Source organism: Impatiens glandulifera, chromosome 7, assembly GCF_907164915.1.
Source record: "Impatiens glandulifera chromosome 7, dImpGla2.1, whole genome shotgun sequence".
Lineage (NCBI taxonomy): Eukaryota > Viridiplantae > Streptophyta > Magnoliopsida > Ericales > Balsaminaceae > Impatiens > Impatiens glandulifera.
This window is the reverse complement of record NC_061868.1, coordinates 34813948-34827484: the sequence shown is the minus strand read 5'-3', so window position 1 is coordinate 34827484 and position 13537 is coordinate 34813948. Positions and strand designations below refer to the sequence as shown.

General features: G+C 34.1%; 1 protein-coding gene across 1 annotated transcript; it reads right to left on the bottom strand.

Annotated features, from left to right (window-relative positions):
* Positions 1 to 10426: 10426 nt before the first annotated feature.
* On the bottom strand, positions 10427 to 13252 carry LOC124945190. The gene is made up of 5 exons (XM_047485580.1): positions 12673 to 13252; positions 12453 to 12594; positions 11588 to 11747; positions 10805 to 11014; positions 10427 to 10689 (listed from the first exon to the last, which is right to left on the bottom strand). The coding sequence occupies exons 1-5, from the start codon at positions 13181 to 13183 to the stop codon at positions 10684 to 10686; spliced, it is 1029 nt and encodes a 342-aa protein (XP_047341536.1). The 5' UTR covers positions 13184 to 13252; the 3' UTR covers positions 10427 to 10683.
* Positions 13253 to 13537: the final 285 nt, after the last annotated feature.

Genomic DNA, 13537 nt, shown 5'->3' with positions numbered 1-13537 from the left:
GTTAAATTCTATTTTAAAAACTGTGATGAATCCACATTTGCATATGATTTAGTTAGATGAGATTGAAGTTGTTTTATGTATCAAATGAAAAGTTAGCCATGTAAACCCTTACTTTACCTTCTAAACTTGGGTTTCTATGACAAGTTCATTCACCAAAGCCAATTGCAGGAGATGAATGCCAATGAGTTTTTGGATACAACCCAGTCAGAATAGAAACTGTAAAAGCTCCAATTGAATTATTGATCATTATCTGTTCCGGCTGGTGATAATTATTAATTTAGTAGTATAAATATAATATTAGTTGTTAAAATTTGTTATGAAATGAAAATTAGTAATTCTCATTCTCATTGTATTCAAAATGAAGTATGAAGTGTGGTGAGTTGTAAGCATATTAGAAAGTCGGAGTCCATAGTCAACTAACTTGGATTGAAATCTATCTGGAAACAAAACTAAAGCATGGTTGTCACTTATCTGAAATAGAATAGAATAGGAAGTGATTGCAATGGATTGGTTAATAGACTAGTGACTGCAATGGGTTGGTTAACAGACTGCTGACGGATCGAAACCTCATTGCCAACGAATCGCAAATCACAGCGATTTTGGCCGATAAGTCCGACAGATTAGCGACTGACTGAGATTTTGAGAAGATATCAACTGATTAAAGGATTCAGACTCAAACTTGGGTTGACTAGTGAAGTTACAAAGGTTGAATCTTCTCCAAAATAAGCTCTGTGATTGCTGTGACTTTCTTTTTCAGATAACCTAGATTGCAAGTGTAGTTGGAATTTTGAATAGATGTGTTGTGAATGAAATTTATACTATTGTTTCTGCCGCTGTGGATGAAATTGTTGTTAGTGTGAAGAAGATAGGATTGATTTTTTATTTTTGTTCCAATTGTGTTTCCGAAATCTGACAGAGTAAATAAGACAGGTCATTTCCACTCCTGTTACAGCTTTAATTAATATTTTGTCACTTCAATAAAAATGTCATGTTGAGATTAGGGTAATCTTGATTTGAAAATGAAACTTCCCAAATTCTTTGAAAAAGTTTTCGAAGAAGACTGAATTTATGAGGCAGTAAGATTTTTCGGATTAATGATACAATTGAAGAAATGATGTGCATTTTGCAACAACTCACATTCACATGATATTTATGAAGAAAATATTATAGGTTTATTGGCGTATGTTTATAAAAATATGTACTTAAATTTAAAATATAAAAATAAGTATTTAGATGATTAGAGTATTATATTTAATATATAATTGGCATGTTAAAAGATGTATGTATATGGATTTTAATATAATATAATATAATATAATATAATATAATATAATATATGAGTATGGAATTTGAAAAAAAAGAAAAAATATATTTAGAAAAAATAAAAGAGAGAGAATTTTTTTTTTTCCAAATAAGGTAAGTGCTATGCGAATGTGCTGTATAAGTATGCTGTATATATCATTACTCGATATGAGTAATGATATATATAACACCCTTATACAACACATTCGCATAGCACCTACCTCATTTAGAAAATATATATAACACCCTTATACAACACATTCGCATAGCACCTACCTCATTTAGAAAGAAAGAGAAAATATATATCTTAAAAAAAATACAAGAGAGAAAAATATTTTCTTTTTTTTTTCAAATGAGGTAAGTGCTGTATAAGAGTGCTGTATATATCATTACTCTTATGATATTTAGCATGTATAATACAACCGATTCATCTTTATTATTTAGAGATGAATTTGAATAACTGTACCATCTTTGTTATTTTATAGATTAAACTTTAATACCAACCGATTCATCTTTATTATTTAGAGACATCTTTATTATTTAGAGATGAATTTGAATAACTGTACCATCTTTGTTATTTTATAGATTAAACTTTAATACTAACCGATTCATCTTTATTATTTAGAGATGAATTTGAATAATTGTACAATCTTTGATATTTTATAGATTAAACTTTAATTTACACCTAAACTCAATAATATAACCCATACAAACTCTCACTATACAATATAAATATATATATATATATATATCATTTAAATATGTAATATTCAAAAAACATGATAATGAAGGGCAGAGCCATAATAGGTTGTAGCCCGAGTAAAGGTTATAAATTTTATTATATAATAATAATAATAAAATTTGACACACCAATAAAAGTTATATATTTATTATATAATATTAAAAGAGTTGAACTATCGTCTTATATAATTTATTTTTAATTATATAATTTATTTCTAATTAAAAAATATTCAAACCTCCGACTTAATCGAACTATTAAGGTAAAAAACAATAGATTTATTGTTATGTTAGTGAATTTTCAATAGCATTCATAATTTTACCCTTGTGACAAAATAAATTTTACAGTTATATTTTTTAATTAGACAACTCAATATAATAAATATAATCAATTTAATATATTGAGATCCCTAAATTAGTGAATCTTAATATGATAATCTTGTATATATATATTCTACTTCCTTGGATTGAGAATAAGAACATATTTCTTTCTGGGTATCAGAGCTTAGTTTTTTTTTTTCCGTTGCGCCCTAGCCTAACGGTCCATTTTCTCTTTTACGTTCATCTTTTTTTCAATCACTCTTCTTTTCCAATGACAAGTAACAAACAAGGATTTCACCCGGCCCTTGTTGTTTCTAACATCAAGAATCATGTCTCTATTGTTCTCGAGTTGGAAAACGTTCAATACACGACATGGGCGGAGTTATTCAAGATCCATGCTTGTTCTCATCGGGTCCTTCATCACATCATCCCGCTGGTCCCTCTTCTACCGCCGCCATTGACGGATGAAGAGAAATATATGTGGCTAACTCTCGATGCCACTGTCCTTCAGTGTATTTATGCCACAATCTCATAGGATCTTCTTCACACGATCTTGGAACCAGACTCTACATCCAAACAAGCTTGGACAAGACTACGTGGGATTTTTCAAGATAACCGTCATTCTTGTGCGGTTTCCCTCGAACAATAGTTTTTCACCACTATCATGGAAGATTTTAATAGGGTATCGGCTTATTGTCAATGTCTCAAAGTCCTGATCGATCAGTTGAAGGGCGTCGGTAGCCTGGTCTCGAACGCCGCTCATATTGCAGTTGGTCGCGGGCCTTACGGAGGCGTACAATAGGGTGGCAACATAGTGATCCTTTGCATCAGTTCTACCAAGCGCGCTCCATGTTGATTTTAGAGGAATCTGGATTGGCGAAGATGGTGGACTCTGGTTCGACACCGATGTCGGGTGTAGCTCTTATCTCTGACACGTCTGTATGAATGGGTCACAATGTATGTCATCGTGTGGATCTCGGCAGAAACCAAAGAAGAAGGGGTCTTGTAATGAGGGTCGATCGAGGAAGTCCTAGTGCCAAGTCCAAACTCAGCCTCCTTCTCCTTGGCTGCAACAATGGGCTGGTAATTCAGGACCACCATCATTGTCTTAGCAGTGGCCATGGGCTTCTCCTCCATGCCCGTATCCAACGGCTCAATGGAAGAGACCTCCTCCTTTTAGCTCTCATCCGTCCACACCATAACAACAGTCGGGTCTTCGTGCCCCACGTCCACAATCATACATGGCTCAGTCTCCACCAACTTCGACGGACATTGAAGCGGCCATGTATACCCTTGGTATTACGTTTCCTGATCTGACATGGTACATGGACACTAGTGCGACGTCCCACATGACATCAACAAGGTACTCTCTCGTCTTATTTCAATTCAGGTATTAAAAATGACATTCTTGTAGGTAATGGTAATACGATTCTGGTTTTAGGTATTGGGCATACCACTATTTTTCTTCGAATTCTAAACTTACCTTGAATAATGTTCTCCATGTTCATTCTCTTATTAAAAATCTAGTTTTTGTTTGTAAATTCACTACGGATAATTCTGTGTAAGTTGAGTTTGATCATTTTGGGTTTTCTGTTAAGGATTTTTGGATGGGGACGCGTCTAATGAGATGTGATAGTCGGGGAGATCTATATTCGGTCACAACTGGAAGACATGTGTCGTCTTCTATTTTTGTTACTTTGTTGCCATATTTGTGGCATAATTGCCTAGGTCATCCTAACAAATCTTTTTGAATCTCTTAGATTAAATAAATTAATTCATTGTAATAAACAACATGTTTCTCATATTTGTCATTCGTGTTCATTGGGAAAACATGTTCGTTTTCCGTTTAAGGCTTCTACTTCGACTTCTTTATTATCGTTTGACATTATTCATAGTGATGTATGGACGTCTCCTATGTTAAGTTCTATGGGCCATAAATATTATGTTTTGTTTCTTGATGATTTTTCGTCATTTTTTTGGACTTTCCCTTTATCTCATAAATCCCAAGTGTTTAGTGTTTTCTTACAATTTCGGACACTCATCAAAACTCAATTTGAGAGAGATATAAAATCTTTTCAATGTGATAATGAGAGAGAATTTGATAATCATTCGTTTAGGGAATTTGCGTCCACACATGGGATGACTTTTTGCTTCTCATGTCCTCACACTTCGTCTCAAAACGACAAAGCCGAGAGACAATTTCGTACTATCAATAATATGATTCGAACTTTACTCACTCATGCCAAGATACCGACCTCATTTTGGCACCATGCTCTCGAAATGGTCACGTACCTCCTAAATATTATTTCGCATAAACACATGACATATGTTACTCCGTTACAACGTTTATATCGCAAAGATCCAACATATTACCATTTACACGTGTTTGAGTGTTTATGTTACCCTTTATTTCCATCCACGACGATTCATAAACTTCTTCCACGTTCTACCACATGTGTCTTTCTTGGATACCCATTGAATCACCGGGGCTATAAGTGTTTTGACATATCAAATAATAAAATCATTATTTTTCGTTACGTCATCTTTGATGAGTCTCGTTTTCCTTTTGTTGAAATTCAGTCCCCTCCACTCTCGTATGATTTTCTCGATGATCCTTCATCACCATATGTGATTCATCATCAATCTACATTTCCTTTAATATTATTCATTCTTTATGGGTCTTTACTCATAAAGATTGTGTTGATGGTTCTTTTGAGAGGCATAAAGCCCGTCTTATAGGTGATGAAAAAAATCAACAGGTTGGCGTTGATTGTGGGGAGACTTTCAGTCATGTTGTCAAACTGGCCACTATTCGGTTGGTACTCAGTCTTGCCCTATCGAAGAAATGGTTAGTTCACCAACTTGATGTAAATAATGCTTTTCTCCAAGAACTCTTGATGATGTTGTATACATGCATCAACCTCTTAGGTTCAGAGATTCCTCATTTCCTCATCATGTATGTCGTTTGAAGAAATCATTGTATGGTTTGAAGTAGGCTCCTTGAGTTTAGAACAAATGCTTTACGAATTTTGTGTTCACACTTGGTTTTCCCGGACTGTTTCAGATCACTCATTGTTTGTGTTTCGTCAAGGTGAGCACATGGCATACTAGTTATTGTATATTGATGATATAATATTGACGACATCATCTAACTCTCTCCGCCGATTCTTCATCTCTAGCTTGAGTGCACAATTTTATATGAAAGATTTGGGTCCCTTGCATTATTTTTTGGGCATTTCGGTAAGGCCTCATGCAAATGATATGTTCCTCTCTCAACGAAAGTATGCGTCTAAGATTATAGACCGTGCATGTATGTCATCTTTTAAGCCGTCAATTACGTCGGTTGATACCACACCGAAACTTGGGGCTTCAGTCTCTTCTTCTGTGTCAGATTCTTCTTTGTACCGCAACCTAGTTGGTGCTCTGAAGTATTTGACGTTGTCTCGTCCTGATATCACATATGCGATGCAACATGTTTGTCTCTTTATGCATGATCCCCGAGAGGTACACATGGCGGATCTAAAGAGAATTATTTGGTATATTCAAGGAACTATTGATTTTGGCCTTCATTTGTCTCCATCCTCTGTTACATCCCTCTTGGTTTACACTGATGTTGATTAAGGTGGGTGCCCGGACACACGTCGTTCAACATCTGGCTATTGTGTTTTTTTAGGAGATAATCTAATCTCTTGGTCGGTTAAGCGTCAAACCACTTTATCTCGTTCTAGTGTCAAGGTTGAGTATCGGGCGGTTGCGAATGTGGTTTCAGAAACTTATTGGCTACAAAATTTACTCCTAGAACTTTATTGCCCGATTCCCACTGCCACTCTTATTTATTGTGACAATATGAGTACGATCTACCTCTCTAGTAATCTCATTCAGCACCAACGGACCAAGCACATTGAGATGGACATTCACTTTGTTCGTGAGAAGGTCTCTCGCAGTCAGGTTCGAGTTCTTCATGTCCCATCTCGCTTTCAACTTGTGGATATCTTTATGAAGGGGCTTCCGAGAGTTCTTTTTGAAGAATTTCGATTGCGGGGTGTAATAAATGTAATATATTTAATATATTAAAGATCCCTAAATTAATGGATCTCAATATAATAAATATAATAAATTTAATACATTGAGATCCCTAAATTAGTGGATCTTAATATGATAATCTTGTATATATATTTTACATCCTTGGAATGAGAATAAGAACTTATTGTATTCCTTTATTAATTAATGTAATATATTTAATATATTGGAGATCTCTAAATTAGGGGATCTCAATATAATAAATATAATCAATTTAATATATTGAGATCCCTAAAGTAGTGGATCTAATATGATAATCTTATATATATTTTACATTTATTACAAAAACATCTAATAAATTAGAATTAATGTAAAAAAAAAATTAGAGCTTGTTTAACAATTTTATAAGAATTAGCCCATCAAACTAAGTAATTAAAAAGTCAAAAAATTGCATGACATGAACTTTTGATTATTTTATATCAAATAAAATTCGATTCAAAATACATATGCAATGATTTATTTTTTAAATAATTTTGCTTAGTTGTTTTCTAGTGATCAAAACAATGATTATTTAAGAATTTGTCAATCTCAATAATATATATAATCTTGAGTCTCGACACACAATTTTGAGCATAAATTAGACTGAGCTTGTCAATCGATCCACCTACTTTGTTCTTATAATCTCTCATGTATTTCCTGTCACAAACTTTCCATTCATAATAGTATTATAGTTCTTTGTATCAGTGTTTTCATTGAATTAAATATTATTGATCAGATTCAGAATTTTGACTCATTCTGAAATACTCCTTAAAGCTGCAGTTTCCTTCTTGAATTTCTCTAACTGCATTATATATATAAGTATTTTTTTAATTGTTAGTCATATAAATTATATATGCTACACAAAATTATAAATATAAATAAATAATTATATATATATATATAATATTTTTAATTGTTAGTCATATAATTATACACAAAATTATAAATATAAATTAACAATTTTAAATTTTCTAGTGGTTGAAGTGTTCATACTACATAATAGAGACCATTGATCAAATCTCGTTAAACACAAATTTTAAATTATTAAAAAAATATTGATGGTTAATATGTGAAATAATAATATTGGTTTATTAAAGTGAGAAGATGGTTGATGCAAAGTGATATTGATGGTTAAAATATGCGATAAAATTAGTGGTTGGGGTAAATGACATTCACGATGTGGAATGAGATGGTTTGGAGTTTGTTGATTTCAACGAAGTGAAAATGTAAGGTCACGAGATTAAAGTTCAATTGAGGTGGATAAAAATATGGAATGGTTGGTTAGTCGAAGTGATGATAAGTAAGTTGGGTTATTTATTATAAAATATGTGAGGAGTGGGTTGGTTGACCGAAGTGAAAGTAAAGCCTCGAAATAAGAGGTCGATTGAGATTAGTGAATAAAAATGTGGAATGAGATGGTTGGTTAGTCGAAGTAAGTATGCCACACAATGAGAGGTCGATTGAGGATTAGTGGGCCAAAGTGATAGTAAAAGAGATTGGTAGTGTACCAAAGTGAAAGTTTAAGGTCACAGTATGAGAGGTCCGATTAGGTTGGATAAAGTGGAATGAGATGGTTGGTCAGTCAAAGTGAGTATGCCACACAATGAGAGGTCGATTAGGGATTGGTGAGTCAAAGTGAGGATAAAAAGATTGGTAATATACTAAAGTGAAAGTTTAAGGTCATGGTATAAGAGGTCCAATTAGGGTAGATAAATGTGGAATGAGACGACTGATCAATCGAAGTGAGGATAAGTAAGTTGGATTGTTTATTGTAAAATATGTGAGGATTTGTTTGACCAAAATGAAAGTAGAATCTCGAGATACGAGGTCGATTGAGATTAGTGAATAAAAATGTAGAATGAGATGGTTGGTTAGTCGAAGTGAGTATGCCACACAATGAGAGGTCGATTAAGGATTGGTGGATCAAAGTGACTCACACAATGAGAGGTCGATTAAGGATTGGTGGATCAAAGTGACTTAGACAATGAGAGGTCGATTAAGGATTGGTGGATCAAAGTGAGGGTAAAAGAGATTGGTAATGTACCAAAGTGAAAGTTTAAGGTCACAGTATGAGAGGTCCGATTAGGGTGGATAAATATGGAATGAGACTGGTTAGTCGAAGTGAGTATGCTACACAATGAGAGGTCAATTGGGGATTGGTGGGTCAAAATGAGGATAAAAGATATTGGTAATGTACCAAAGTGAAAGTTTAAGGTCACGGTATGAGAGATCCAATTAGGGTGAATAAATGTGGAATGAGATGGTTGGTCAGTCAAAGTGATGATAAGTAAGTCAAATTATTTATTGTAAAATATGCGAGGATTTGTTTTACTAAAATGAAAGTAAACTCTCGAGATGAGAGGTCGGTTGAGATTTAGTGGGATAAAAATGTGGAATGAGATGATTGGTTAATCAAAGTAAGTAAGGTCAAAGTGAGGGTATTGATGGATCAATGTGATGGTAAAAGAGATTGGTAATGTTGAAGATGATTGATTTGACCGAAATGAAAGTGTGTAAGGTCACAATATAAGTGATTGATTATGGTGTGGATAAATGTGGAATGAGATGGTTAGTTAACCGAAGTGAGGATAAAATGCCAGGTCGTATATTGTAAAATATGTGAGTAGATGGGCCACGAGATAATAGGTCAGTTGGGGATTGGTGATCAAAGTGAGAGTAAAAGAGATTGTTAATATTGGAGATGGTTGATTCGACCGAATCGAAAGTATAAGGTCATAAATGAGAGGTCGGTTATTGGGGTGGATAATGTGGAATGAGATGGATGGTTGTTAAATTGAGGATAAAGGTCGGGTTGTATACTGTAAAATATGTTAGGAAATAGGTTGTGTGACGAAGTGAAAGTAAGGTCTCGAGATGAGAGGTCGATTGTGAATTAGTGGATAAATGTGAAATGAGATGGTTAATTAGTCAAAGTGAAAATAAGGTAACGAGATCAGAGGTCGATTAGGGTGGATAAATGTGGAATGAAATGTATGGTTAGTCGAAGTGAGGATAAGAATATCAGGTTGCATATTATAAAATATGTGAGAAGATGAGTTGTTTGATGAAGTGAATGTAAGGTCTTTTAGAGATGAGAGGTCGATTGTGATTAATGAATAAATGTGGAATGAGTTGATTTTTGATTAGTCGGAGTGAAAGTAAGATAAATATATTAGAGGTCGATTGGGAAATAAATTGATATTGGTGGTTAAAATATGCGAGAAGATTAGTTGTTTGACCGAAATAAAAATTAAGATCGCGATATGAGAAGTCTGATTTGAATTGGTAGATAAATGTGAAATAGGATGGTTGGTCAATCAAAGTGCTTTAAGGTCACGAGATGAGAGATCTATTGAATATTAGTGGGCTAAAGTGAGGGTAAAAAGGAGATTAGTAATGGTTGAGATTTTTGATTTGACTAAAGTGAAAATGTAAGGTCACGAGATGAAGTGTTCGTTAGAAAATAATATGTTATGAGATATGTGAGAAAATTAATTGTTTTACCGAAATAAATAAATGTGCAATGATAGTGTTCTATTTTTTATTCTAATATATTATTTGTTATTTATTCTAAATAAGAATTTTAAACATTAATTGCATTGTATGCATCGCGACAAGAATGAAGTTATTGGACCACCTCATCATAAATTTTATCTGAAAATAGTAAGGCATAATGAGAAAAGTTAAATTATTGTAAGCAAATGAATCAAAGTTTTGTTAATTAAACTCTTATAGACAAGTACTAAGAAAAATGACTTTTGGGTTATATAGAATCAATTACTGTAAAGATATAATTGGTTGATTAGGCAGATATTTAAGTATAAAAAAATATGTTGGAAGCTAGTAAAGTTCAAAATTGGTTGCTAGAAATGAATACTTTTACTTAGGTTTTTAGAAATCATCATAATTAATGAGTTCTTGATTCCCTTCTTTCTACATATGTGTCAATATATTGATACTTTGATTTCAAGGTTGATTTTTTTTAATATGATAAACTAATGGTAAATTGCATCTACAAACAGAGTTCTATAACTTCCAAGTTATCAGATTTCCAAATTCTCCAATTTCAAAACAAATAAATAAGCCCAAAAGGTTGTTACTACTTACTAGTACTAATTTCTACAGATGTTGATACAATTTTCTTTAAAGAGGGGGAGATGATAAGTAATCAAGTTCAAAACAATCCAATCAAAATGATAGCTCATACTTGATTTGGCCATATGGGTGAGATTCAAGATGACTTCCACTTGAAAAAACGGCATTTTATTCCTACAGTTTGATGAAATTTCAAATCAGCATGTTGTTTTCCAGTACAATATTAGTAACAAACAAATAAACAAGGTATTGTAAAGAGTTGAATTAGTTACTGATATCAGTTTCTTACCTTAAATCTCTTTGGCCGTGAGTTTTCTGGGCTTAGCCCTGAAAGATTCTGTCGGAATAGGTTTCGCGGGGCCTCATTTCTGTAATCTCGTGAGAAAGGTAATGTTGACAGCCGACTACTCTTCTCTTGAGATGATTCATTTCTAGAATTCCTGAAAACCTCGTTCTTGTCCCAGGTAACCTCATAATCAGCTCTCAAGCTTGATCCTTCCTGTAGTATATTACCATTTTAAAATATCAGTTCCACTAAAAGCTGGCTCAAAAGGAAAACATTCATGTTCATTTCCAAATAATTGTAAGAAATTCACAGTTTTTTTACTAGCACAACATTTCTAAATACTTCAATCAAGATACTGAGTAGAATTCTCGTAGATTTTATGTGTTGTTACCACAAATTCCACATGATTCGAATAGCGACCATAGTACAGGACAACATGGATTTAGGCTACCCAAGAAGAATAAATAGACAATAGGCCCATGAAAAATAGCTCTTTACAACAAATAATAGAGATCACAGCAATTCAGTTGGGTAAGAGTCTTGAAGTCTCAAGTCCAATTCCTATTCCTACTTAGAACACCTTGACTGAAATTGGGGGTCATGGTGGTGGGATGCTATGCTAGCCTCCATTTTGGAGGGAAAATTCATGGTCTAAGAAAAGATGCACTTTTGGGAAGACCATTATCTATAGAAATATGCGCAAAGACCAAATTCAACTACGAGATTAACTACTCCCAATTTTAACTGCAAACTGGAATACAAAAACATTGATAAGTAGTTAAGTACCTTCTGCATAGAGCGGCCACACAGGACTCTTAGAGCATTGCAGAAGTCCTTCTCTTTCTCAAATTGAACCACAATTTTACATTGGAGACCAGAAACTATGTCTAGAATATCTTCATCCCCATTCTTTCCTAGATCATGATCCTCGGCAACATTAATGTTCCTACAAAAATATTGCATAAAATAACCAATAATTAGAATAAAATAATATACAACGTAACCATGTCATACCAACATACTTTCATCTATAACCTAGTTTTTTTTTCTTAATTCAAGGTTTTTTCTCTAGGAGGCTAGCACCATCCCCTTACTTCAATCAAGGTGAGTAAAGTGAGAATCGAACCTAAGACATCAGCCTCTTAGTCTAACACTCTTAAAACTTGAGCTACCATGAGTAAGGAAGACTCTTTCTCCCTCAATCTTAGGCTATTCATTTCTCATTTATAATATTCTCTAGTTCTCCTGTCCTTTCCTTCTAGGAATTTCTCATCTTTTCTCTCTTATTGTATAAACGCTAAAGGTTTGTTGCAATTAATAGCCATGAAACCTTCTGTCTTTCCGGACCTAAGGCAGAGAGGCTCAACTGGCCAAGATCTGTATCAGAATCAGCAAGAACGGGGAGGATGTGCGAGAGAAGAATCAGAGGAAGGAGACAGACTGAACCATAAGAGGATTAAGAAAGAAGACTAGAGTTTTTTATTCCCAAGATTTCAATATATTAATAAGACCTTCAAGAATATACATACATCTCTAACCAACTGCATCCTACTAAAGTTTGATAAAACAGAGAACATCAAGAATATGCAGTTACTATAGAACCCAAAGAGAAAGATTGCAGAAATGGACCTAAAATCATACAACTGAAAACCTGATCTTTCCAAATGTCGAAAAAATTGTGTGGGTAACCAGCATAGAAGGCTTAGCTGAAACACGAGGCTCAGCAAACCACCGAGATGGAAGGCCTCTCACCACAATCGTGTCAGGTGCATGTTTCCCACCCCTGATATGACCTAATTCAATAACAATAACAATCACAAACAGTAGGAACTTTTTGCTGAGTATATGAAATTGGACAGAGATATGCATACCTCGGGAGCCAAAAGCATAAAATTCTTCCCACTCTTTTCTCATCCCCTCAAGATCATCTGATTTGGGCATGGAAACCGTCAATTTAAATTTAGTTCCCTCGAGATTTAGCTCAATACCATCCATCTTCTTCACAAGTGACCTTCTCCAATCTAGAAACTTCCTCTCCAATGCCATGACATCCGAGACATCGCTTGCTTGTGAAGGTAAGGCCTTGGTGAGAGAATTGGAGTCGCGGATGAAGAGGGCGCCATCGGCGACTGGATCTTCGCGCTTACGTTTCTTGATGTCTTTGAATCGACGCAGCTGGATATCGGCCTCAGTGACGACAATAGAGGAGGTCTTAAGGAAGTTGCACAGAGAGCTCTTGAGAAGCCATTCGTCTAAGGGCTTGATAGAGAAGTCGGCTCGGTTGACGGTAAGGAGAAGTTTCACTCGGGTAAGGAGAGATAGGCCGTTGTCCAATTCTAGGGTTTCCGTTGGAGGAAGAGATTCTAGTCGTTGATTGCTCATTCTCAACGTGATCGGAAGTCGGCTGTTATCGGAGAGAGATCGTCGACGACGCCGGCCGGTGGGGTTTTGAAGAAGTAATATCCTCGACTGTCATGAAAATATAGTCAAAGTGGTCCCTAATATTCTATCAAATACAATTTTGGATCTCAAACTATTTATTGTTTTAATACTTTTTAGTAAGACCATTTTTTAAATTAATTATATATTTTAAGTCAAAACCAAAACCAAATCAAACAAACTTATGTTCTTTAGAAAAATAAAATTTATTCAAAATTAATTAATATAATATTTTAACCTTACTATGAGAATAAATTATATTGTTGTCATTTAATATGTAATTAGGTTTTTTTTTTA